Source organism: Balaenoptera acutorostrata, chromosome 3 (genome assembly GCF_949987535.1).
Source record: "Balaenoptera acutorostrata chromosome 3, mBalAcu1.1, whole genome shotgun sequence".
Classification (NCBI taxonomy): Eukaryota; Metazoa; Chordata; class Mammalia; order Artiodactyla; family Balaenopteridae; genus Balaenoptera; species Balaenoptera acutorostrata.
This window is the reverse complement of record NC_080066.1, coordinates 94,559,364-94,584,734: the sequence shown is the minus strand read 5'-3', so window position 1 is coordinate 94,584,734 and position 25,371 is coordinate 94,559,364. Positions and strand designations below refer to the sequence as shown.

Genomic DNA, 25,371 nt, shown 5'->3' with positions numbered 1-25,371 from the left:
CTTGCAAACACTTGTAGCTTGCTTTTTTTATAATAGCTATTCTAACAGGTGTGAGGTGATAATCTCATTGTGGCTTTGATTTGTATTTCCCTGATGATGGTGATGCTGAGCATCTTTTCATGTACCTGTTGGCCATCTGTCATGTACCTGTCAGCCACTTGTATGTCTTCTTAAGGAAAATGTCTATTCATTTTTAATTTAAAAAGTCCACTTTTTAATTGAATTTGTTTTTTTGTTTTTTGGGGGTTTTTTTTTTGGTCTATTGAGTTGTATGAGTTTTTTATATATTTTGGATATTAACCCCTTATCAGATACATGATTTGCAAATATTTTCTCCCATTCTGTAGGTTGCTTTTTCACTTCTCTGATGGTTTCCTTAGCTGTGCAAAAGCTTTTTTAGTTTGATGTAGTCCCACTTGTTTATTTTTCCTTTTGTTGTTTTTGATTTCAGCATAAGACTTAAAAAATCATCACCAAGACTTAGGTCAAGGACTTCCCTGGTGGTGCAGTGGTTAAGAATCTGCCTGCCAAGACAGGGGACAAGGGTTTGAGCCCTCGTCTGGGAAGATCCCACATGCTGCGGAGCAACAAAACCCGTGCGCTACAACTACGGAGCCTGCACTCTAGCGCCTGCGAGCCACAATTACTGAGCCCACATGCCACAACTACTGAAGCCCGTGCTCCTAGATCCTGTGCTCTGCAACAAGAGAAGCCACCTCAATGAGAAGCCTGCGCACAGCAATGAAGAGTAGCCTCCGCTTGCCGCAACTAGAGAAAGACTGCACGCAGCAACGAAGACCCAACAAGGCCAAAAATAAATAAATAAAAAATAAATTTATTTAAAAAAAAAGACTCAGGTCAAGCAGCTTAACGCCTATGTTATTAGGGGTTTTATGATTTCAGGTCTTATGTTCATGTCTTTTTGAGTTAACTTTTGTGTATGGTATAAGATAATGGTCCAGTTTCATTCTTTTGCATGTGGCCACCCAGTTTTCCCAACACCATTTATTGAAGAGACTGTCCTTTTACCATTGTATATTCTTGGCTCTGTTGTCATATATTCTCTATTCCGTTCTGTTGATCTATGTGTCTGTTTTTATGCCAATACCATACTGTTTTGATTACTATAGCCTTGTAATATAGCTTGAAATCAGGGAGTATGATGTCTCCAACTTTGTTGTTCTCAAGATTTCTTTGACTATTCAGGGTCTTTTGTGATTCCATACAAATTTTAGAAAATTTTTTTCTATTTTTGTGAAAATGCCTTTGGAATTTTGATAGGGAGTGCATTGAATCTGTGGATTGCTTTGGGTAGTACGGTTATTTTAACAACATTAAGTCTTCCAATCCATGAGTATGGAAAATTTTTCCATTTATTTGTCTTCTTCAATTTCTTTTATTAATGTAGTATTCAGTGTATAGGTCTTTCACATCCTTGGTTAAATTTATTCCTAGGTATTTTATTCTTTTTGATGCAATTGTAAAGGGGATTTTTTAAAAAATTGTCTTTCTAATAGTTTGTTATTTGTGTATAGAAATGCAAGATTTTGTGTCCTGCAACTTTAGTGAATTCTTTTATGAGTTCTAAGAGGTTTTTTTGGTGGAGTCTTTAGGGTTTTCTATATATAATATCATGTCATCTGCAATTAGTGACAGTTTTACTTCTTCCTTTCCAATTTGGATGCCTTTTATTTCTTTTTCTTGCCTAATTGCTCTGGCTAGGACTTCCAATACTATGTTGAATAAAAGTGTTGAGAGTGGGCATCCTTGTCTTGTTCCTGATCTTAGAGGAAAAGCTTTCAGCTTTTCACCTTTGAGTATGATTATGATGTTAGCTGTGGGCTTGTCATAAATGGCCTTTATTATGTTGAGGCATATTCATTCTATACCTAATTTGTTGAGAGTTTTCATCATGGAAGTTTGTTGAATTTTGTCACATGATTTCCTGCATCTATTGAGATAATCATATGATTTTTATCCTTCCTTTTGTTAATGTGGTGTGTCACATTGATTGATTTGAAGATGTTGAAACATCTTTGCATTACTGGAATAAATCTCATGTGATCATGGTGTATGATCCTCTTAATGTATTGTGGAAAGAGGCTTGCTACTATTTTGTTGAAAATTTTTGCATCTATGTTAATCAGGAATTTGGTCTGTAATATTCTTTTCTAGTGGTGTCCTCAGGGTAATGCTGACCTTGTAAAATGAGTTTGGGAGTGTTCCCTCTTATTTTTTGGAAGAATTTGAGAAGGATTGGTATTCATTCTTTTTTGAATGTTTGATAGAATTCACCAGGGAAGCTGTCTGGTCCTGGACTTTTGTTTGTTGGGAGGTTTTTGATTATTGATTTAGTCTCCTTACTGGTAATCAGTCTGTTCAGATTTTCTATTTCTTCATAATTCAGTTTTGATAGGTTGTGTGTTTCTAGAAATTTATCCATTTCTTCTAGGTTGTCAAATTTGTTGGCATATAATTGTTCATAGCAATCTCTTATGATCCTTTGTATTTCTGTAGTATCAGTAATGTCTCCTCTTTCATTTCTGAATTTATTTATTTGAGTCCTCTCTCTTGTTTTCTCGGTAAGTCTAGCTAATAGTTTGTCGACTCAAAAAATCTTGATAAAGAACCAGCTCTTAGTTTCACTGATTTTTTTTTCTGTTGTCTTTTTTTTTTTTTTTTTTAAAGGATTTTCTTATTTATTTATTTATTTATTTATTTATTTTTGGCTGTGTTGGGTCTTCGGTTCGTGCGAGGGCTTTCTCCAGTTGCGGCAAGCGGGGGCCACTCTTCATCGCGGTGCGGGGACCACTCTTCATCGCGGTGCGCGGGCCTTTCTCTATCGCGGCCCCTCCCGTCGCGGGGCACAGGCTCCAGACGCGCAGGCTCAGCAATTGTGGCTCACGGGCCCAGCTGCTCCGTGGCATGTGGGATCTTCCCAGACCAGGGCTCGAACCCGTGTCCCCTGCATTAGCAGGCAGATTCTCAACCACTGCGCCACCAGGGAAGCCCTCTGTTGTCTTTTTAGTTTCCATTTTACTTATTTCTGCTCTGATCTTTGTTATTTCCTTCCTTCTAATTTTGGAAAATTTTTTTCTAGTCCTTCAGATGTAAATGTAGGACATTTATTTGAGATATTTCTTGTTTCTTAAGATAGGCATTTATGAACTTGCCTCTTACAACTGTTTTTGCTGCATCTCATAAGTTTTGTTATGTTTATTATTTTTGTTGGTCTCACATATTTTAAATTTTTTCCTTTGATTTCTTCTTTGACCCATTGGTTATTCAGTAGCATGTTGTTTAATCACCACATATTTGTGAATTTTTCAGTTTTCTTCTCATAATTGGTTTCTAGTTTCATACCATTATGGTCAGCAAAGATGCTTGATACGATTTCAATCCTCTTAAATTTATTAAGACTTATTTTGTGGCCTAACATAAACAAATATAATGTTATATGTCAATTATACCTCAATTTAAATTTTTTTTTAATAAATGTATAGGAAGTTGCAAACACTTTTTTTTTAAATTTTTATTTATTTATTTATTTATTTATGGCTGTGTTGGGTCTTCGCTTCTTTGCGAGGGCCTTCTCTCTAGCTGTGGCAAGCGGGGGCCACTATTCATCGTAGTGCGCGGGCCTCTCACCATCGCGGCCTCTCTTGTTGCGGAGCACAGGCTCCAGACGCGCAGGCTCAGCAATTGTGGCTCACGGGCCCAGTTGCTCCGCGGCATGTGGGATCCTCCCAGACCAGGGATCGAACCCGTGTCCCCTGCACCGGCAGGCAAACTCCCAACCACTGCACCACCAGGGAAGCCCTAAATATTTTTAATTAAAAATAAAATAAAATAGAGACCTAAAAGGAACCAGAAATCCTTGAAGAAAAGGCTGATAGCACACTTGGAACATGTTCAAGAGGCACCTGGAACATCTTATCACGTCAGAAATAAAGGAAGCTAGCAAAGATTACTGGAGCTGAGTCAAAAGTCAGTGAGGCTCCCACTGGCCAAAGTTGGGATGATTTTGGCTATCAAGAATAGAAACTGCGGGGACTTCCCTGGTGGTCCAGTGGTTAAGACTCCACGCTCCCATGCAGGGGGTCCAGGTTCAATCCCTGGTTAGAGAACTAGATCCCGCATGCCGCAACTAAGATCCGGCACAGCCAAATCAAAAATAAAAAAGAAAAGAATAGTAACTGCAGTAGGCTGAAGCAAACAAAATATGCTTAAATTCATGAGTTTATAATAATATTTAAAAAAACAACAGCTCATTATCCACCTTTGGAAAGTGCTAGGGAACCAACTTATTTTGAAAACTAGTAATTGAAACAATCATTTGTCCTGCCTTTACTATGCTACCTGCCCCTCAGTTGATGAAGAAAAGTAGCTCTTTATAAGTATGTCAACACATAAATGAAAAAAGGATAAAATTGGAGTTTATCACTTTGCAACCTTGTGATATTGTGATTTATAGTAAGAAATATATATTTGGTCTTTGTCTCATTTTTGGCACAGAGCTCCTAAAACCCTTGGGATTTCCTAAATGATGAGTCTGGTAAAGGTGTCTCTTGTTATGTTAATGAGGTGACTTTTTGACCCCACTGAGGGTTGGGGCCTGGTCGCCAGGAGAAGCTACCATATAATTAGAGGATTGGAACTTTTAGTTCCAATCCTGGAGGTTTAAACAATCCTCCTGGGGCTGGAGGTTTAAACAATCAGCAATGGCCTATGATTTAATCATCCATGCCTATGTAATGAAGCCTTCATAAAACCCCAGAAGGATGGTGTTCAGAGAGCTTCCAGGTTGGGGGACCAGAACACTTCTATGTGTCACGTTCAGGGCCCCAAACTCCACAAGGACAGAAGCTCTTTTGTTCAGGACCTCGCCTTATGTATCTCTTCAACCAGCTGTCAATTTATATCCCTTAATAGCCTCTGTAGCAAGCTGGTAATCTCGTGAGTAAATGGGTTTCCTGAGTTCTGTGAGCTGCTCTAGCAAATAAGTCAAATCCAAGAAGGGGGTTGTGGGAACCTCTGATTTTATAGCCAGTAAGGTCAGAAGTATCAATAAAAGTAACAACCTGGATTTTCGACTGGGATCTGAAGTCTGCTCTAGCAAATTAATCGTGCCCAGGGAAGAGACAGTCAGAATCTCTAGTCTATAGCCGGTGGGTCAGAAGAAGAGGTAACAACATGGGCTTACGATTGAGGTCAGAAGTGGAGAGCAATCTTGTGGGGCTGAACTCAACCTGTGGAATCTGATGCTGTCTCTGAGTAGATAGTGTCAGAATTGAATTGTAGGACACCCAGCTGGTGTTAGAGAATTGCTTGGTGTTGTGGGGACCGCCCCTCAGCCCCATGTTGGAAATTGGGTCCAGAACCTTTAAGCTCTTATTGAAGTGATGATCTAATTAACTCAGAGGATGCTCATTAGTGACTGCAAATAACACAAAAAGAAAGACAGGTGCCGACTGATTTGATCAAGGCTCTAGATTGAACTACCAAGTTACAGAAAATACAGAGGACAGAAAAACATTTAAATATCACCATAGGGATTAATTTGCAGAACTAGTCTGTGGGAAATATACCGGAAAACTGCCTGGTTTCTTAAACAAATAAATGCCAGCAGGGAAAAAGGAGAGGGACAAGGAAGCTACTGAATAAAAGATTAAAAAACATATCAATCAAACTGTATTTGGATCCTGATTCAAACAAAGAGACTGTTAAAAAAACTTATGAGAAAATCAGGGAAATTTGAATGCTGAGTATTTGATGGTGTTAAACTAATGTCTTTGGTTGTGATAATGGTATTATGGTTATGTTAAAAAGGTAGTCCTGGGCTTCCCTGGTGGCGCAGTGGTTGAGAATCTGCCTGCTAATGCAGGGCACACAGGTTCGAGCCCTGGTCTGGGAAGATCCCACATGCCGCGGAGCAACTGGGCCCGTGAGCCACAATTACTGAGCCTGCGCGTCTGGAGCCTGTGCTCCACAACAAGAGAGGCCGTGATAGTGAGAGGCCTGCGCACCGCGATGAAGAGTGGCCCCCACTTGCCACAACTGGAGAAAGCCCTCGCACAGAAACGAAGACCCAACACAGCCATAAATAAATAAATAAATTAAAAAAAAAAAATTAAAAAAAAAAAAAAGGTAGTCCTCATCTTTCAAAGACACATATTGAAATACTTATGAGTGATATAACTAAAAATATAGAATATTGTTATGCTGACTTCTCCAACCTGAATATAGAAATATGTATATATTTGGCTGTACCACGTGGCTTGCAGGATCTTAGTTCCCTGACCAGGGTGAAAGCACGGAGTCCTAATCACTGGACCGCCAGGGAATTCCCAAGATAGAAATATATTAATGCAGCAATACTTTCCATCCACACCCCCCCCCCGGCTTTATTGAGATATAATTAACATATAACATTGTGGAAGTTTAAATTATACATGATTATTTCATACATGTATATATTGTGAAACATTAATATTGGTTACTATATCCTTCACCTCACATAATTACAATTTTTTTGGTGATGGTAGTGGTGGTGAGAACATTTAAGATTTATTCTCTTGGCAATTTTCGAGTGTACAATACAGCATTGTTAACTATTGTCACCCTGCTGCACATTAGATCCCCAGAACTTATTTATCTTACATCTGGAAGCTTGTACCCTTTGACCAACATCTCATTTTCCCCAACCCCAGCCCTGGCAACCACCAATCTACTCTCTGTTTCTGTGAGTTTGTCTTTTTTAGATACTTATACAAGTGAGATCATACAGGATATTTCTGTCTGAAGTATTTAACTTAGCATAATGCTCATCTATGTTATCATAGCAGGATTTCCTTCTTTTTTTAAAGGATGAGTAATATTCCACTGTATGTGTATATATATGCATACAATTTGAGATGTGTATATATATATATATATATATATATATCTATCTCAAATTTTCCATTCATCCTTCGATGGACACAAGTTGTTTGTTTCCGCATCTTGGCTAATCATAAATAATGTTGCAATGAACATGGGGATGCAGATATATTTTGGGGATAGTGATTTCATTTCCTTTGAATATATACCCAGAAGTGAGATTGCTGGATCATAGGTAGCTCTGTTTTTAATTTTTTGAGGAACTTTCATACTGTTTTCCCTAATACAGCCATTCTTTCCACTGCAAAGCACAGTGAGTAGAGAAGCCATTCAGAAGCCTAGGGTTCCAGGCAAATTTGAATTGTAAACCAGCTGTCCCAATACTCTAGGGGTGGGTCCTTTCAAATAGATGAGAGAGGAGACTGGATAGGTAAACTACTGTTGTACACACAAATCAAAGGCTCACCGTGACTCTATTACTGCCACTGGGATACTAAAATAGCCTCCTGACTGATCCCTCTTGGGCTTCCATCCTTCCCCACTCCTCAGAATAATCTCAAAACAGTGGCCAGAGTAATCATTTGAAATATGTACATCATATGATTTTACTTTTCTCCTTAACACTTTCCAATGGCTTTCCAGCTCACCTAGAATAAAATCCAAAGGCTTTACCATGGTCCCATGCTACCTCTATGACTCTCCCCCTCTATCATTCCATGCTACCTCCACTGGCTTTCCTGTTGTTCCTCTAACATTCCAGGCTTTCTCCAAGTTCAGGGCCTTTACATTGGGCTGTTCCCTGTGTCTGAAATTGTCCTTTTACCTAACAGCATGACTCTTTTACAACCTTCAGATTTTTCTCAAGGGTCACATTCTCAAGGAGGTCTTCCCTGGGCATGTTATCTACAGTTTCAAAACTCTCCTTTACTCACTTCCCATCCCTTTTCCTGCTTTATTTTCACTCCTTAGCTAATCTGATATACGTTTTACTTAATTTGTCTTACTTATTTTAAGTTCCTCTCACCAAGCTGCATGAGGTCAGAGGTTTGCCTGTTTTCTTCACTGCTATGTCCCTGGTCATAATAGGTGATTACTTAGGAAATATTTGTTAAATACGTAAATGAATACTTGCAAGTCACTCCCCGCCCCACAGTTCATTCAAACCTAGTCATGACACCTTATCAATGATGCCCTTCCTGAAGATCCTATACAAAGTAACACCTTTCCCCCTACATACACACAGAGATCATTACTGAATCTCCTTACCGTTCTTTTTCCAAAAAATTGCATTTAGCACATTTCAACATATTATATATTCATGTATTTATTCTCTCTTCCCTTCCCTGTGGATTCTAATTTCCATGAAGGCTAGGACTGTATTCTCAGGGCCTTAGAACAGCCCTTGACTCTTGGTAGGTACTCAGTAGCTATTTTTTTTTTTTAGATTAATTTGTGCTTTTATTTGCCAGTATAACTACAGTGGCCTGCAAACTTTTTTGATCTAAAAGGTACATTTTACATCACAATCCAACAAACACACACACATATATAATATGTATACATATATAAAAGTGAAACAAAAGTTTTGCCAAAAGCGTCTACTCTGAGTTTTTTTTTTTTTTAAACCAAGGATGAACTTCACTGACACATCATAATCACCAAAGTCCCCAGTTCATCTTAGGGTTCACTTTAATGAAATGAATAGTGTTGCACGTTCTACGGTTTGGACAAAAGTATGGTGACATAAAATTATTATGTCATACAAAGTATTTTCACCGCTTATAAAAACTTCTGTCCTGTACTCTGTGTATTCATCTCTCCTCACCCCCAAATTCCTGGCAACCATTGATCTTTTTATTGTCTCCATAGTTTTGCCTTTTCCAGAATGGCATATAGTTGGAATCTATTATTTTTTCCTTGAAAAGAGAGGTTCAAAGCCTTTATGTCTGTAAGACTACTCATGGCCCACCCACGCGTGGACCGGACAGGCTCTAGGTGGCAAACTCCCCCACTAAATACCGTAGCTTTCCTTCCAATACTGAGCCCTGTGGCACTGGTCCTGCCCAGCAGCCACGTGGAGGTGCAGGGGAACACGTGTTGGGTATTTGCTCATAGGAAGGCCACAAGCTTTGTGCCCCTTCTCACAATGAACCCAGATTCCTGTCGGGTGTGTTGTAAACACAGGAGCCATTTCTTCAGGCCACCTGCTCTGAGCACACCCCAAGTAGCTATTTCTTGGATGAATTAATGAACCAGTTCGGTCCGATAGTTTCCCCGCCACGATCACGAACTCTGTCAGGTTGGCTATGAGTTTCCAGCATGATCAAGAGAAGCTCGCCAGCGAGCACTCTAAACTCCTTCAACTCCCGTGCCTCTTCAAAGAAAGGCGATACCCTTTGCAGGGAACTGCAAAAACATCGGTGTTCCCCATTTCATTTCTGTCCCTAAAATTTAACCACAGAATTGACAGCTCAGGCGAACGCAGCGAATAAAAGTATTTAGCAAATTACTTTGTAGTCTGTAAACTACCTAAACTTAACGGATTTTCTCGACTTTATACCACTGTCGCACGGTGGGAGAACAAAAGCTAGTTCCTAGTAGGCGGGAGCCGGCCCCAACCAGCCAGGATCTGCGCCCTCCCGACCCCGACAGGATTGGTCCAGGCTCCGCAAGCACCGCCTGGGTCCGGCAGCCGGCGCCCTCGTGGGCGGGGCCGTCCCGTGAGGCGCGTGGGAGGAGCGAGGCGGGGCGGCCCGGGCGTCCTCCCGTCCACCGAGCTCAGGATTGGCTGAGGTTCGGCAGGCATCGCCGCGGCCGGGCATCCGCCCGCATATGGGCGGGGTTGTCCCGTGAGGCGCGTGGGGCAGGCGGGGCTGGGGCTGGGCTGGGCTGGGGCTTGGCTTCTGGCTGGCGTTGGGGATGCTGCTGCTGGGCCGACCTGCGGGACTTGAGCCTTGGCCCGAGGGATGGCCAATGTGCGGGTGGCCGTGAGAGTCCGGCCCCTCAGCAAGAGGTGAGTCTAGGCAGGAGGGGTCGCCTGAGGCGTCAAACGAGCTGAGAGGAGGGTGAGGTCCTCGCCTCTCCCTCCAGTGATTCTGGCGCGGAGAAATCAGACACAAAGTGGCCCAAGGGTCCAGCGTCCGGAAACTGTAAAAGCCTGGCGGGACAGAGCCTCGCTCGGGTTGGGTTTTCGATTAGTGCCCTGGCGGGTAGCGGTTAGTGGATGGCCTCAGGTTGGCCTACCCTGTGTCCCTGGAGTCCTGCCAGCAGGAGTTTTGAGGGGCCGCGGCTCAAGTCTTTTTTTTTTTTTTAAACATCTTTATTGGAGTGTAATTGCTTTACAATGGTGTGTTAGTTTCTGCTTTATAACAAAGTGAATCAGCTATACGCATACATATATCCCCATATCCCCTCCTTCTTGCGTCTCCCTCCCACCCTCCCTATCCCACCCCTCTAGGTGGTCACAAAGCACCGAGCTGCTCTCCCTGTGCTATGCAGCTGCTTCCCATTAGCTATCTTTGGTAGTGTATATATGTCCATGCCACTCTCTCACTTCGTCCCAGCTTACCCTTCCCCCTCCCCGCATCAAGTTCATTCTCTACATCTGCGTCTTTATTCCTGTCCTGCCCGTAGATTCTTAAGAACCTTTTTTTTTTTTTTTAATTCCATATATATGTGTTAGCATACGGTATTTGTTTTTCTTTCTTGATGCATGGTGTGGGCCTTTCTCCCTGGGTACACCGAGAAGGGCTGGGAAAGTATCTCCACGCGGGGGAGAGGGATCGGGCGGTCTCCTGTCTCTTCTTGGTGGCTCTGGCGTACCTGTGAGGAATGGGGCAGAATTGTGTGCGTCCCTGAGTGTACATGGGTTTCTCTGTGAAGATGTGGAGGAAAGCAGATTGTAAGGTATGAGAGGGAAACGGAGGCGCAGAGAGATGGTGGTTTCATTCGGTGCTCGACAGCAGAACTGGGAAGAAGGGGAAGTCATTTTAACCCCTTCCCTCAACGTAGTCAGTGCCCATTTCCTCACGCGTGAATCTGATCCTGCACTTCTCAGCTGTTGAGGCATGCAGGGTCCAGCCGCATAATTTATTTCCCTTCTGACTGATTTTCCACTCATAGGTTTGGAAAGTCAGGGAAGGCTTCACAGAAGGGTTGGTGCTTGAACCCAAATGCTTTTAAAACAGCTGCTAGAGTCTGCTGACAGGTGGAGAAGGTGTAAAGAGCCCTCTGTGTGAGAACACTGAGAGCGAAGGACTTGGGCTGTTAGGAAACAGAAAAGTTTCAGCTGTTTGAGGACAGGGTGTGTGGAGGGAGATGAGTGGTAGGAGATAAAGCTGGCAGAATGTGGTTTGGGACCTGAAGGCACATATTGGAACTATTTGGGAGGCGCAGACTCAGTTAACAAAGTCATTGGATCTTATGTGATACTTGGCAAGAAATCTTAGAGGTCAAGCTTCCATTTTTAATTTTTCCAGATGAGAAAATGGTCTTGTTTAAGATCTAAAAGTAGGTAAGAGCCGAGATTCCTTTCACCAGAGCAAGCCGCTCCTTCCTGAGATAACAGAAAAGTTGGACTTCTTTCTCAGATGCCTGTTTGCTCAGTAGGACTAGAGTAGACCATCAGTAAAATGATAATATGGGAAATGGCTTTGGTGCCCTCCCTTCTACCTCACAGTTGTTTCGCATAATCAGAAAATCCATGTCTCATTATAAGATGCTGCCCCTTGTTTGTCCCAAATCATCCATCATTGAGAGAACATGTTTTCTTCTGCCAATACTGTAGGCTCTGGAACACTAGCCACTGCCCTGGCAAAAGTTACTTTTCATGCACTATATTCCCTTTCTGTGCTCTTCTTTTTAAATCCGTGAAATAGTGTAACTTCTTTAATGGGTTTTCTTGTGAAGATCAAATGAAAGGGTATATTAAAAATACTTAGAACAGAGCCTGGCTCATTTTAAGTGTTCAGTGAAGTGCTAGCTATATAATTTTTAACAGCTGCTTTTATTCCTCCCTCTTCTTAGCTGTCTTTTTTTTTTTTTTTTTTAAGTTTTACAAATGAATAGATCAGTGGAAATGGCTGGGTTATTTTCTCCTCTAGGGCAGTGATTCTCAAATTATAGGAGACATACAGTCCACCTGGGAAGCTTGTTATACTGCAAGTTGTTAACAGGAGTTCCAATTAACTAGCCCCACCTTCTCCCATAATTCTGATGAAGGTAACCTGTGGACCACGCTTTGAGAAACACTGTCCTAGGAGTAAACGTGTAACGGAGGATTTATTCCTGTGCAAAATCTTTAACCCTAAGGAATGAATGCCTGTTGGTAGAATTCAGGACCCAGAGGCATCAGTAGACTTCCTTTGAGCTCTGTGCAGTCCGCTGCCCAGTTGAGGTTGGTGCCCTTTCTTTCTCTTCTGCTCAACTTTAATTTGTCCTCATTTTGTTTTAGAATATTTTGGAACCACTAGATTACCAATGGCAGTGGTCCAGGCAGGGGAGGGGCAGCATCTCACCCACCTTTAGTGTCATATCTTTATGTCAAGAGGTCAAGTTCAAGACCCTTTTTTCTTTCGGCTGCTTTATGCTAAAAAGTCCTAGATAAATCCTCAAAAAAGGGCTTACTTTAAAAAATTAAATAGATTTGCAAACGTTATTGCATATTTTCCCCCTCATTTTCTTTATTGTCCAAATTTACCATAACCTGTGTATTTTATAATGGGTGGAGGGAGAATAAAACCTATTTTTAAATGCAGAAAGGAAAAAAAATTATCTTACCACCAAAGATGAAATATTTTCTTTGGGAGAGCTGAGGGCTGGGGGTAGGAGGTGTAGTTTTATGATCCTGGGGGACAAAGGATATCCCTGCTGCCTTAAGTACTGTCTTGTATGAAATGTGAAAGAAAGAGCATCAGGGCCTTGAGGAAATTTAAGTAACAGAAATGTCATCACCTGGGAGAGGGAAATTTTTTATCCAGGGCTTTATCCCAAACACACTGACAGGTTTAAAAAAGTAATCTTAAATGTAAAGACTCCTGTCTCACTGTGCACCCCTTGCCCCCGACCCCAGCCCCCAAATCCTCAAGGTCACATCCTGGAAACCCTGCGGAAAGATAAAAATGAGACTGAATATATTTGCTCAACTTTCAGGTCTCAGGCCAGGAGTAATTTAATTGATAACTTTCTTTGTAGTAGAAAAAGTGCCAATGAGTTAACTCTCATCTATTAACATTCTGACCTTAAGCACTTTAGCTAAGTTCTTTATGCTGTGAAAAAGGATTTCATATCTAGAATGGAGTGTATTCCATTCATTTTGGCCTTAAGGTATGTGGATCATATGGATTAAGCCCCTTAAAGTGAATTTAGGGGTTGGGTAGTTGTTAGCAGTGTTACTACAGAACTGCAGTTTAGGAAGATTCTTAAGGATCTTTGCTCTCATTCTGATTTAGGAAGACATAAGGAAAGGATTTGGGAAGCATGTTCTCAGGTCTCAACAGAGAGGACTCCAAAACCTTTTTCGTTATTTTCTGTGCTCAGAATATCAGAGAAAATGAGAAGTGATGCCATGCTGTGTGCTGAGCAGAGGATATTCTCCATGGTTTCCAAGCCTGATTTCTAAGTCATATGGCTTTGTGGTTAGATAGATCTGGGTTGAAATTTCAGCTCTGCCACTGCTAGCTGTGTGACCTTGGACAAGTTACATAATTTCTCTCAACCTTAGTCTTCATTCTGAAAAAAATGAAGATATTTTAGGAAGCTATGTCAGGAGGGTGTGTTAAGAGGATTGCATAAGATGAAGTATAGTACATACTCTACTTAATACAGTGCTTGGCACATAGAGGGTGCCCAACAACGGTGACTCTTCACTGTTCCCAAGCCAAATTCTAATAATCCAGGGAAGAGTGCCAACTAGGGGACAGCTTGATATGATGCTGATAGCCATTTATGGAGATGGGCACCCCAGTTATGGAGACAGCAATAGGGAAACACTTTGTCCCAATAGCGCTGTTCTCAGCTGCTCTTTTCTTTCTTTTTTTTTTTAAAATAAATGTATTTATTTATTTATTTATTTTTGGCTGCGTTGGGTCTTCGTTGCTGTGTGTGGGCTCTCTCTAGTTGCGGCGAGCGGGGCCTACTCTTCGTCGTGGTGCGCAGGCTTCTCATTGCGGTGGCTTGTCTTGTTGCAGAGCACGGGCTCTAGGCGCGCGGGCTTCAGTAGTTTTGGCCCACGGGCTCAGTAGTTGTGGCCCACGGCCTCTAGAGCGCACGCTCAGTAGTTGTGGCGCACGGGCTTAGTTGCTACGCGGCACGTGGGATCTTCCCAGACCAGGGCTCAAACCCTTGTCCCCTGCATTGGCAGGTGGATTCTTAACCACTGTGCCACCAAGGAAGTGCCTCTTTTCTTGATTAACTTAAAGAAGCAATATTTCTTCTCATATGGGTTGTGTTTTGTTTCTAGGGAGACCAAAGAAGGGGGAAGAATTATTGTGGAAGTTGATGGCAAAGTGGCAAAAATCAGGAATTTAAAGGTAAGCCTGAAATTGTTTTCCTTTTTCTTTCCACTGAGGAGCTAGTATTATTACAGGGCTTCTGCGGGTGAAGGTGGGTATGTGAATGTGTTTAGAGAGGGGGATTGGGAGAGGGAAGGGCAGATAAGGGGAACTGTGGGAAGAGCTTTGAGCAACCACAAAGCAAATATAAAAATACAGCAGGAAAGGAGTTCCAGGGATGTGGCTGCTGCAGCCCTCATCAGTGGGTACAGCTGTTTTGGAAACGGGTCAGTGGTTGTTCTGAAAGTAAACACTAGGAGTGTTATGGGGGCTGTGGCCAGCTTAAATCACGCTGGGGACAATCCACGCGTATATTTAACTCACCCGACCGCCAATTAGACTTTGGCTCAAGCCTCTTATTGGATATCACTTCATCTAGAAGCATTACCAGGGCTTTTAGTATGCATCTGCTAACGCAGGACTCTCTTTTTGGCCATAGTGAAGGCCAAGTAAGAGACTTTAGATCTCAGAAGAGAGTCGGTCACTAGCCCGAGTCTTGCTACAAATTCTCTTTTACAGATCTGACTGATCTTTGAGTCACGATTGGACAAATACGGGCAACTTCCTCCTCCACCCCTCACCCCTTCCTAGGGCTAATTTCCTCCATCCCATTCCTCCGTTTCCCAGGCCAGCGAAAGTGGAAGGGATTCTTTCGAAAGAACAAATGGCCCTTGAGCAGTGGAGAGGGACAGGGCGGCCGGCCATGTGACTCTTGCTGTGGTCAGCTTGCAGGTGGTACTCAGCATTCCTGGGAGCTGAGGAAGCTGACTTGCAGAATGAAGGTTATCTGGATCCCAGGGCCCCCAGCCATGCCCACTCTTGTGTTACTCCTATGATGTGATCTGTTTCATTTTGTCAGTAGCTCTCTGCTGAAAGAGAAGCCTGCCAGGCTTTCAACAGGAGCTCCCCGGGGACAAAAGACCTTTCATTCTCTGCTGTCTCTTATTTATGTCTCTGTTGCCTAATCACTTCAGCTGCTTTGTTCTGAGAGCCCATATTTTTGGTTAAGAGTAAATTCTGGCCAAGATTAAACTCTAATCTGCCCCCTGCACACCTCGATGACTGCTTACTTCCCTGAGGCCAGTTATTCACTAAGAATCTCTTAGTCATTCTGGCAGCCTCATTCTATTGTGGCTTATGGTACCTAGTTCAAGGGATTGTTTCTCCCTGTCCAGAGTCTAAATTTTAAATAGTAAGATAGGCATTTCTGTGAATAATGCCATTCTCCCCAGTACCTGGAGGTCAGTACAGTTCCAAGCTCCGGCTCTGCCCTCATCTACCTTGGGCAGTTGGAGTGGTCCTAACTCTTCTGTCCAACATGCTTTCTCATTCACTGGGGGTGGATACCCCAAGGACCTCTGTGTTTGCCCTAGGCTGATAGAGCCTGTCAGGCCCAGGGACTGAATTACTCATGCACTACCAGTATCTTCTACAGAAATACTTAGGGAAGAAATGATACAAGAAGAAGAGGCCCAGAGAAGGAAAGGATTTTTCTCCCAAGCTGTCTTATGCCTCATAGGGCGGGTTCCTATGTGGGTTGATATGTGATAGTATGATAGACAGGCATTTAATTCTCTGGGGCTTCATTGTACCTAACAAGATGAAGACAAATGTTACTTTTCCTTTTTCCGGTAGATATGATAAAGATTCTCATGATCAGTCCAGGTATCTCTAGCTACAGCAGAGAGGAATCAAGTGCCACTGGCCAGATTCTGATATTATAGTAGAGAAGACACTGGATCCTATGTTTGATTTTAGGTGGACGGTCGACCCAGTGGCTTTGGCGACTCCCGGGAGAAGGTTGTGGCATTTGGCTTTGATTACTGCTACTGGTCAGTCAACCCAGAGGACCCCCAGTATGCATCTCAGGATGTGGTAATGTCATTTTTCCTTCACTCTCCCCAGGTCTTTATAATTGGATAGTTATTGGGAAATTAACATGGAATCTGGGCCCCGGCTGTTTCTTATTTGTGGTAGTTTGGTCAGAAACTAATGATATTTTGATCTGGGAAGTGGTAGTGAGAGGCATCAGTTGCAGGAAGAGCAAAGGAGATAAGAAAAGACTGCTTGTTGAGGGCACGGAAATTGACTAGTGTCCATTTAGGCTTGGACCTCCGTCTGATTCAGATGGGTACGAGGTAGTTCAGGCAGTGTTCTGCTCCTGTGGTAGGTGAATGGGCTCACCTCAAACTTGACCCTGTGTTGTATGCAGCAGAAGGGCCCATGAGTCATAGAGACTGGTATCTTTGAGTCTTAGGCTTGTGCTCCTAGGCCGAGTGTAAAGGGCTGGACCGCTATTCTGCCAACCTGCAATGTATGTAAGAGGCGAATTCTGTTCATCTGCTGAGGATTGAGAGGATGAGCCAAGCCTTTACTGGCTGGTGCTGTAGGTCACCCTTCCTGCTGATTAGCTCTCCCATAAGTTTCTGAGGCAGCAGGTCTGGCCAGGTGGGTCTACAGGACTTCTCTCTGTTTCTGTGAAGCAGCAGCCTTGTCCTGGTTGGAGCACTGTCAAAGGTCATGCATTTAGTCCCCATGACGTCCAGCAAGCCTTGCCTGATTCAAGTCTGTGACCACAGACAATAGTCCTCATCCTAGCAGCTGCCAGGGTCCTTTCTAAAATTAGAAAAATCATTTATTTGGCCTTTCAGATGTTCTTTCTTACATGTGAAAGAGAATACTAGAGGCATATGTCTTTAGGAAATAACATTGAAAATGGAAAAATTTGGGGGAGAACCCTAGACACCCATTGCCTATCAGTGCATACATCTTTGAATAAAAAGCCAAAGTGTGTTTTCTGCTAAGTATGTTAGTCTTTTGTGAAACTTTTCCTAATTATGCCAAAGAAACAATGTTATCAAGCCTGAGTGACTTGGAGGACAGCATAGGCATACCTCCTTTTATTGCACTTTGCTTTATTGCCTTAATGGATACTGCGTTTTTTACAAATTGAAGGTTTGTGGCAACCCTGCCTCAAGCAAGTCTATCCGTGCCATTTTTCATAACATTTATTCACTTCGTGTCTCTGTGTCATATTTTGGTAATTCTCGTAATATTTATAACTTTTTCATTATTATTATATTTTTTATGATGATCCCCGGTCAGTGATCTTTGATGTTGCCACTATGACTCACTGAAGGCTCAGATGATGGTTAGCATTTTTTAGTCATAAAGAATTTTCAAATTAAGGTATGTTCAGTGTTTTTTAGACATAATGCTATTGCACACTTAGTAGATTGCAGTATAGTGTAAACATGACTTTTGTATGCACTTGGAAACCAAAAAATTCATGTGACTGGCTTTGTTGCAATTATTTGCTTTATTGTGTTGGTCTGGAAGCAGACCTCCGAGGTCTGCCTGTACTGATTTTCTGCTGATGCAGACTTCTGAAGATGATTGGACTTCTAAAGATGATTGGATAATTCTAAACCATGGAAGTATAATTCCCCATCCTTCCCTTTTGAGAGGAACATGTGGAAACAAGACCCTAGACCACTGTGGGATTTGTTGTTTCAGTGGGTCCCTTCTATTATAATATGAGCACCCCACTTCTGTAGTCACAATGTGTTTGCTGTAAATGCTCAGCAGAAAGGGGCAGTGTGGGTATTACCTGGCCCCTACCAAGTCTTCTCCATCCTTTGGAGGATGAGGGCACTGGCAGGTCCAGGCTTATCTTGTGGCCCTTGACTCTTATCCCAGCACTCAAGCAGGTATAAGGTATCTGGTTACTGGTGTTTGTATTATTCCACTGAGATCCTCCAAGAAGAGCCAGGAAAGGAAGTGACTCTCAAATAAGAGCATGGGACTCCTAAAGCAGTTCACCGTTGTGACTGTATTTGTGGTATCGAAGACAGTGGTCTTTCTATTAGCAGAAAGTGTGAGCATTCTGATGGCTCTTTCCATCCTTCTTGGCCATAGCACACTTAGGACTGTTCTGTACATAAGAACCATTAACTATTTTGTGTAACGTTTGATAGATAATCTGGGAAGTATGTGTAAACAAAACAAAACTACATATCTATATCTATATATCAGCAAGCTCAGGTATAATTTTGGTATGGGGCTCACTTTTTATATTTATGTAGCTTAAGTGTATAAAAATAACCTAGTGGAAACCCAGAAGCCCATAGAGGAGGGGAATTCATAAATATGATTCCTCTTCTGTTGCCTGATTTGAAGTTCAGTGGAAAGATCAAATGGCATTTGGACAGGAAGCCTGTGCAGAGAGATAAAACTAGTGTCTCCTAAGGTTTATTCTGGCTTGTTTACTAATTGTCTAAGGCACTCATTGGTCAGGTTACGAGAGGGAAGGAAAGGAATCTCTGTCACAGGCTGGAGAAGGGCCAGAGGTCCCAGAATGGTGGCAAGACTCACATCCACATGATTTGGTTGGAGGGACTCATCGCTTTGACACAGAAATTGGAGCCCAGTCTCAACCCTAATCATTACGGCTCTGAGGTCACCAGGGGTAGGAAAGGCAGATTATCATAAAATCATAGGACTTGGCATAAGAAGTCATCTGTTTCATCCTCTCCGAAGTACAGCAATCCTCTCTACTGTCTTTGTGATCGTATTTTGGGGGGTGGGGGGAGAGGGGCCAGTCTTATTGAAGTATAATTTTGGTACAGTAAAATTCACCATTTAGTATACAGTGTACAGTTCTGTGAGTTTTGACAAACACATACAGTTGTATAACTTACACTACAATAAGTATATAAAACAGTGCATCATCCCCCAAATTCCTTCATGTCCCTTTGTAGTCAGACTGTTCTTACCCACCCAGCCCCTGGCAACTGCTGATCTGTTTTCTTCCCTACAGTTTTGTCTGTTCCATAATGTTGTATAAATGTAATAAAATAGTAGGTAGCCTTTTGAGTCTGGCTTACTTCACTTAGCATGATGTATCAATACTTGATATTCACCTCTGCTGTTGTGTGTACCATGTATCATTCTGATCTATTCAGACTCATTTACATCATCTTCTTGCCCTAAAGGAATCTCATGGCTTTGGGAACACTGACTCTAATTGCAAAGAGTAAGGGACCAAGTCCCTGGAGGACTGTGCCTCCTTTTGTGAAGGAAGGACTGTCATCACCCTCAGAAGTACAGCACTGATTTCAGAATATCCAGATATCTGAGGGGGAATTTTCCCCACTGGCCTTAGGGGGATTTTGAGCAACATCATAAGGCATTGCTTGATGGTTGTGGACAAGAAGTCACATGTTCAGTGTTGGTGTTGCCTTCTCCTCATAGGCTCTTAGAGCGTTAGAACTTGAAGGGAACTTAGCAGTCATCTAGGCCAGGCTTCCCCAACCTTAGCACTGTTGATATTTTGGCTGGTTAATTCTTTGTTGTAGGGAGTCTGTCCTGGGCATTGTAGGATCTTTAGCAGCATCCCTGGCCTCTACCCATTAGGTGCTGGTAGCAGTCCCAATCGTGACAATCACGATTGTTCCAGGCAAGGCCCACTCATCTAGGCCACCCTCTCGTGTTCCAGATACAGCGTGTAACTTACATGGACTTATACGGGCAGTTAATGCCAAAGTGGGACTGGACCCTTGCTTGCTGTGGTGGCCTTTGCATTGCATTGTACCACTCTACCTCCCTCTCTTTATGTTACAGCCTCAAAAGATAGGTTCAAGATTAAAATTCCTTTGTGCTTTAGCACTTCCCAGTCCTTAGTGGTGACACACTTGAACACATAGATCAGGTGTCAACAAATATGAGCCTCTAGAGAGCAAATCAGCTACTGCAAGTTCTGCTGAGAGGCAGCTTCCTTGTTAAATATCTATAGACTCTAAATGTTTATCATTTCATTTGACTTTCTTCCAAAATCTATTAACCCGATATTATTTACTCCATTTTATAGATAAGGAAACCGAGCCACAGAAAGGCTACAAGACTTGCCTGAGTCACTTAGCCAGTAAGTGGTAGAGCAGGGATTCAAACCCAAGACTGTCCGGGTCCAAATTGTGTGTCGTGTCCACCAAGCCTCACTGACTCTCAAAATTAAACAAATCTCATTTAGTCTGCTAGTGACCTGGTCCTCTCTTTATGCATATTATCTGATTTAATCCCTTCAACAGCCTGAAAGGTAGAAGATTTTATTCTTCTTCTATAGTTGAGGAAATTTAGGATTAGAGAGATTACATGATCTGCCCAAAGTCACACAGTAAGAAAATGAGTCTTAGATTTGAACACAGGATCATCTGAATGCAAAGTTCATATTCTTTACTAAACTACAGTAAAAAAGATAAAAAGAGGGATGTAGGAAAAGGAGAGATGGAAAGTTGAGGAGAGAGAGTGAAGGGAAAGAGAGAGAGAAAAGGTTATAGTGAATGGAGACTAGCAGGGGATTATACTACCTGACTTGTCCATTACCCCATGACCCTGATGTCATCAGCATCCTATTTTTATTTTTAAATTTATTTATTTTGGCTGTGGTTTGGGTCTTCGTTGCTGTGCGCGGGCTTTCTCTGGTTGCGGTGAGCAGGGGCTACTCTTTGTTGCGGTGCGCGGGCTTCTCATTGCGGTAGCTTCTCGTTGCGGAGCGTGGGCTCTAGGCGCGCAGGCTTCTGTAGTTGTGGCTCGCGGGCTCTAGAGCGCAGGGTCAGTAGTTTTGGTGCATGGGCTTAGTTGCTCCGCGGTATGTGGGATCTTCCCGGAGCAGGGCTCGAACCCGTGTCCCCTGCGTCGGCAGGCGGATTCTTAACCACTGCACCACCAGGGAAGTCCCCAGCATCCAATTCTTAAGGGAGGTCGTTACTGACCTAATTGTGTTTTCAGTCTTTATTAACATTTGGACTTGCAGCCAAGGCTTTTCTTAAAAATTGACCTGCATTTTATCTGCCTTGAATCTATGTTAATCGGCTTCTTCTCTTGAAGTTAGACCTGGATTTGAATTCAGGCACAGCCACTTACCAGCTGGCTTACTTTGGGACAAGTTACTTAACCTCTCTGAGTCCTAGTCTCTTCAACTTGAGTTACTGTGAAGAGGAAACAAATAATGATGTGAAGTGTTCAGCCCAGGGCTTGACAGCTAAAAGTGGAATAAGTGAGGTCATGAGTGCTGTAGCTTGGGTCCCTGTTGTGATTACCACTATCACAGTACAAGAGAAGTGAGGCCCATGCTTCTTTCTAAGAGCTGAACTAGATTTGAAAATCTCTTCTTTGAATCTGGCTGTGATCCCTTCTGGGATCAGCATGCTCCACTTGGAAAGTCAACTTCCCTCCCTTCCTCCTGGTCAGGAACATCTGTTGGAGCGGGAGTCCTCTGCACAAGCATTTTGTGTTTGGGTGATTGTATGTTTGTAAAACTTTCCATGAGGAGCATTAGCTCAGCTTTACCCACCAAGGACTGTGAGTGGCTGTCAAAACAAGCGTAGACTGAGTCAACAGAAAGTGCGTCAGGAACAAAAAGCTACCCAGCCCTTGTGGGACGTAATTGCTTCTATTCTCCTGGGAATCTTTATTTTAAAATGCTCTGTTATTTGGCTAAAACACAATAGTTAAAACACTTGTAGCTTTTCCAGATGAAATATCGTGTGAGTGAGCAGAGATTTCCTCCCCACAGCCACCAAATTCAAAACTGAAATTATAGCAGCAATGTGATTATGCTTGTTGTTGTTTTAACACTGTTTCATCTCCATAATACACTGAACACCAAACAACACACAGAGAACATCCATTGCTTACCCCCAAAGAGCCCTGCCAACGGGCAAGGTGGGGAAGAGCATGTGTGTGTGTGTGTGTGTGTGTGTGTGTGTGTTTGCTCGTGCATGTGCGTTTGTTACAGGTTCTTTGGTGAGTATTTTCTCCAGCTCCGGACTTCAGCTTGAGGATGTTAGGAACTTAGAGAGGCTTCAGAGGAAAACCCCACATACCCCAAAATGATTAAAGGGCTGGCTGCAGGAACCAAGAGGAAAGCCACTGTCAGTGTAGTGCACCTCATGTGCATTCTGCATGTGATTATTTAATGAAGGAATGTTGCTCCGGAGACGGGAAGACAGGTAATAATAATGCTCTACAGGTACAGAACATGATGATTGTAATAGTTTATGGAGCATTAGAACCAGCTGGTCTTCATTGCCATTTGGAGAAAATAGAGGATTTCAGATTAAATTGCAGAGGACTGTTTATAAAGACATGAAGAGTAACTTGTGCAGAGTTTTTGAATCTGGATATGTGGCACCTAAATAGTTTGACTTTAGAATTCCAGAATGTTGGTGTTAGAAGAAATGCTAGAGACCATCATGACACGTATTTTAAAGATGAAGGCCTAGAGAGACAAAAATAGTAGTTACAGGATTTTTTTTTTTCTTTTTGGCCGGTCCAGAGTTGTGCTTGGTGTTGCGGGGAAATGCCTGTTGCTTATTCCAGTGACGGGATCATGAACTGTAACACATAGTTTCCTGCAGGGCAGGAAGTGTGCTGCTTAGCAGAATCCCAAGGAAAGATCTTGTTCTTGAGACTGGGCCTATCCCTGGCTCTGTACTCGTCAAGGTGAGGAAATTACACTATTGCCATCTAGTAGTATGGGGGTGGGAAGGTATTGAGTGACTATTATCATAGGTTCTGTAACGTGACCAGGCTGGGGGCTAGTTTCTGCTGCCACAGAAGCAGCATTTCTGTCTGGGGACTGCAACCCATTATAAGATGAAGACAAGTGATCTATGATCTGCTTTGGAAAGTAAGTAGGGCAAGGTGGAGAGGGGTATGGCTGTCACTTCTTTTGTATCTCCTGAACTTGGAGTATGAATGAAGGCTTTGGGGAAAGAGGAAAGAAGGTGGAAGAGCTACTGAAACTGAAGAGGGACCTTGGAGGAGCAAGAGGAGGGGCAAACATGAAGAAGAAACTAAGGTGAGAAGGAATTTGAGATTTCACAGAGGGGTTAGGGGTATATCACTTTTTACAGTAGATATTATTATCTCCAATTTAGGTACAGGAGCAGGCTCAGATAGGTTGAGTAGCTTGCTTGAGGGTCACACAACCAAGTGGTGGAAACAGCATTCAAACCTTTGACTGTGTGATTCCAAAGTCCAAGCTCTCAAATGCTGCACCACACACAGCTCTATTTATTTCTGTATTTCCAGTGCTGCACATCTTAAATGATCAGTTAACGGTTATTGGGTTGATAATTCAATTTATGGTTCAGTGGATAAGTGATAAGTTAGCACTCTGTCTTCTTGAATCTTGCTGTCTGTGCCTTCTTGAATCTTGCTGCCTGTTTTGAGGAGGCCTTGCGGTTTGCCTAAGTTGGAGAACCATAGACATCTATGAATTTCTCTGTGCATCCCTTTCCCTAATGCATGTATGTGCTGGGGCAGCAGGGGAGCGTGTGGGCGTCAAAGGATTTTCTCATGAATATTTGCAGAGCTGTGTACATTCCATCGCTAGTGCTATTTCTTCCCAACCAAGATGGAGACAGAAGTTGAAGGGAGAGAAGTTTATAAGAAAAAGGCTTTTTGTGCAATAATTGGATGGGGCTCTTCTGGCATGAGTGGGGGAAGGGAGATTACCATGAGTGCTTCATTTCACTAAGTTCCCTCTGCCAATAGCACAGCTGCTCAGCTCCATAAGCATGTCCATGGGCTGGATTTTAAAGGAATAAGGTCATTCTTTTGGCTTCTTCTAACTCATTTTTTCCCGTCTCTAGAAACTTGATTATGAATTTTTAAAGGGTAGCTTTTAGACTCATAGAAAAATCTGAAGAACAGAGATCCTTGACACTTAATGCTTGCTGTTGGTGCTGGATGCCTTTACAAAAATGAACGCAGAAACTAGAGAAATCTTTTAAAATGCAACAGCTTGTTTAGATTCTTTTTTCTCCTCTGTGAGTCAAGGGTAACAGGAATTTCTGTTTGTATCTGGAGTCCTTGAGATTTAGGCTTGGGAGAGAGGTTATCTGTAGGGGCGGCATGCCCAAATTTTGATACTCAACTGGAAACCTGGTGCAGCCTAAGCATAAATACAGATAGAGGTCCTGAGCTAGGTGTCCCTGATGTTCCCCAGAAGTTCTCTTGCTTGCATCTGCAGTGCTGAGAAGTTGCCCCATACTCTGCTCCCTTTACACTTGAATTTGTCCTGGGTTTATAAGGATTGTCAATTAATTGCTTGAAGAAATGATGATGGAGGTGATCACTTTGAGGGTCTTTGGAAAAACTGATTTGCAAAATCATGTGAACAAGAGGATATAAAATGAAGTGCAGCCCTTTGAACAAAAGGTCTGTGTGTCCACCACAGCAGATGTGTGCACAGGCAGAATGATAACAGTAGCCTTCTCCAGAGGAAGCCACCTGGTCTGCATCACCAGGTGCTAAATTCTCTCCCACATACTTGCACAGTAAGCCCGTGTCCAAGTCCCCTCTCAGCACCTTTCAATGGTCCTCTGTTTGGGGGAGCCAGTCCAGCTGACCAACAAAAGGCCCCTTCTAAGTGCAGTGTTCTGAAAAGGGTTTGGAAAGTGTGGGGAAAGGAACAGGACAGGTCTCTCTCTAGTTCTATGCTCAGCAGAAGGCAGACAACTGCATAAAATGTGTCAGTAGATTAATTAGTTTATTAAAATATTTTGCTATAAAAGCAATACAAGCTAACTGGAAAACGTTCAAACAGTCCAGAAGGGTGTAATGTAAAAAGTGAAAATCACTTCCCCTTCCATGCCTCCCCACTGATCTCATTCTCCAGAGGTAACCACTGTCGGCAGTTCTTTGCTATCCTTTCAGACATTCTCTAATCATAAGTAAGCATATATAGTATGTCTCTTTTAAAAAAAAATACTAAGGGACTTACACTCTATGTACTGTTTTTCAACTTGCTTTATTCTATGCAACTTATCTTGTCCCTAATTTATTTGTAGTACCTATAGTTCTACCTCATTGTTTTAATGCTACATGGAATTCCATCCTATAAAGGTATTGTAGTTTAACTAGTTTTCTAGTGATG

General features: G+C 42.6%; 1 protein-coding gene and 1 non-coding gene across 9 annotated transcripts in view; one reads left to right on the top strand and one right to left on the bottom strand.

The window, feature by feature from the left end:
- Positions 1 to 8,971: 8,971 nt before the first annotated feature.
- On the bottom strand, positions 8,972 to 9,101 carry LOC114236673 (small nucleolar RNA SNORA11). The gene has a single exon (XR_003622551.2). It is a non-coding gene; the product is annotated as a small nucleolar RNA SNORA11 (small nucleolar RNA).
- Positions 9,102 to 9,762: 661 nt separating this feature from the next.
- The window catches only part of STARD9 (StAR related lipid transfer domain containing 9), a 133,519-nt gene continuing 117,910 nt past the window's right edge, over positions 9,763 to 25,371 (top strand). For all 8 annotated transcript variants that reach the window (XM_057541892.1, XM_028164346.2, XM_028164345.2 and 5 more), the window contains exons 1-3: positions 9,763 to 9,892; positions 14,339 to 14,408; positions 16,188 to 16,304. In XM_057541892.1, the coding sequence (XP_057397875.1) occupies positions 9,846 to 9,892; positions 14,339 to 14,408; positions 16,188 to 16,304 (234 nt within the window). In that variant the 5' untranslated portion in view covers positions 9,763 to 9,845. The remainder of the gene's footprint in view (positions 9,893 to 14,338; positions 14,409 to 16,187; positions 16,305 to 25,371) is intronic.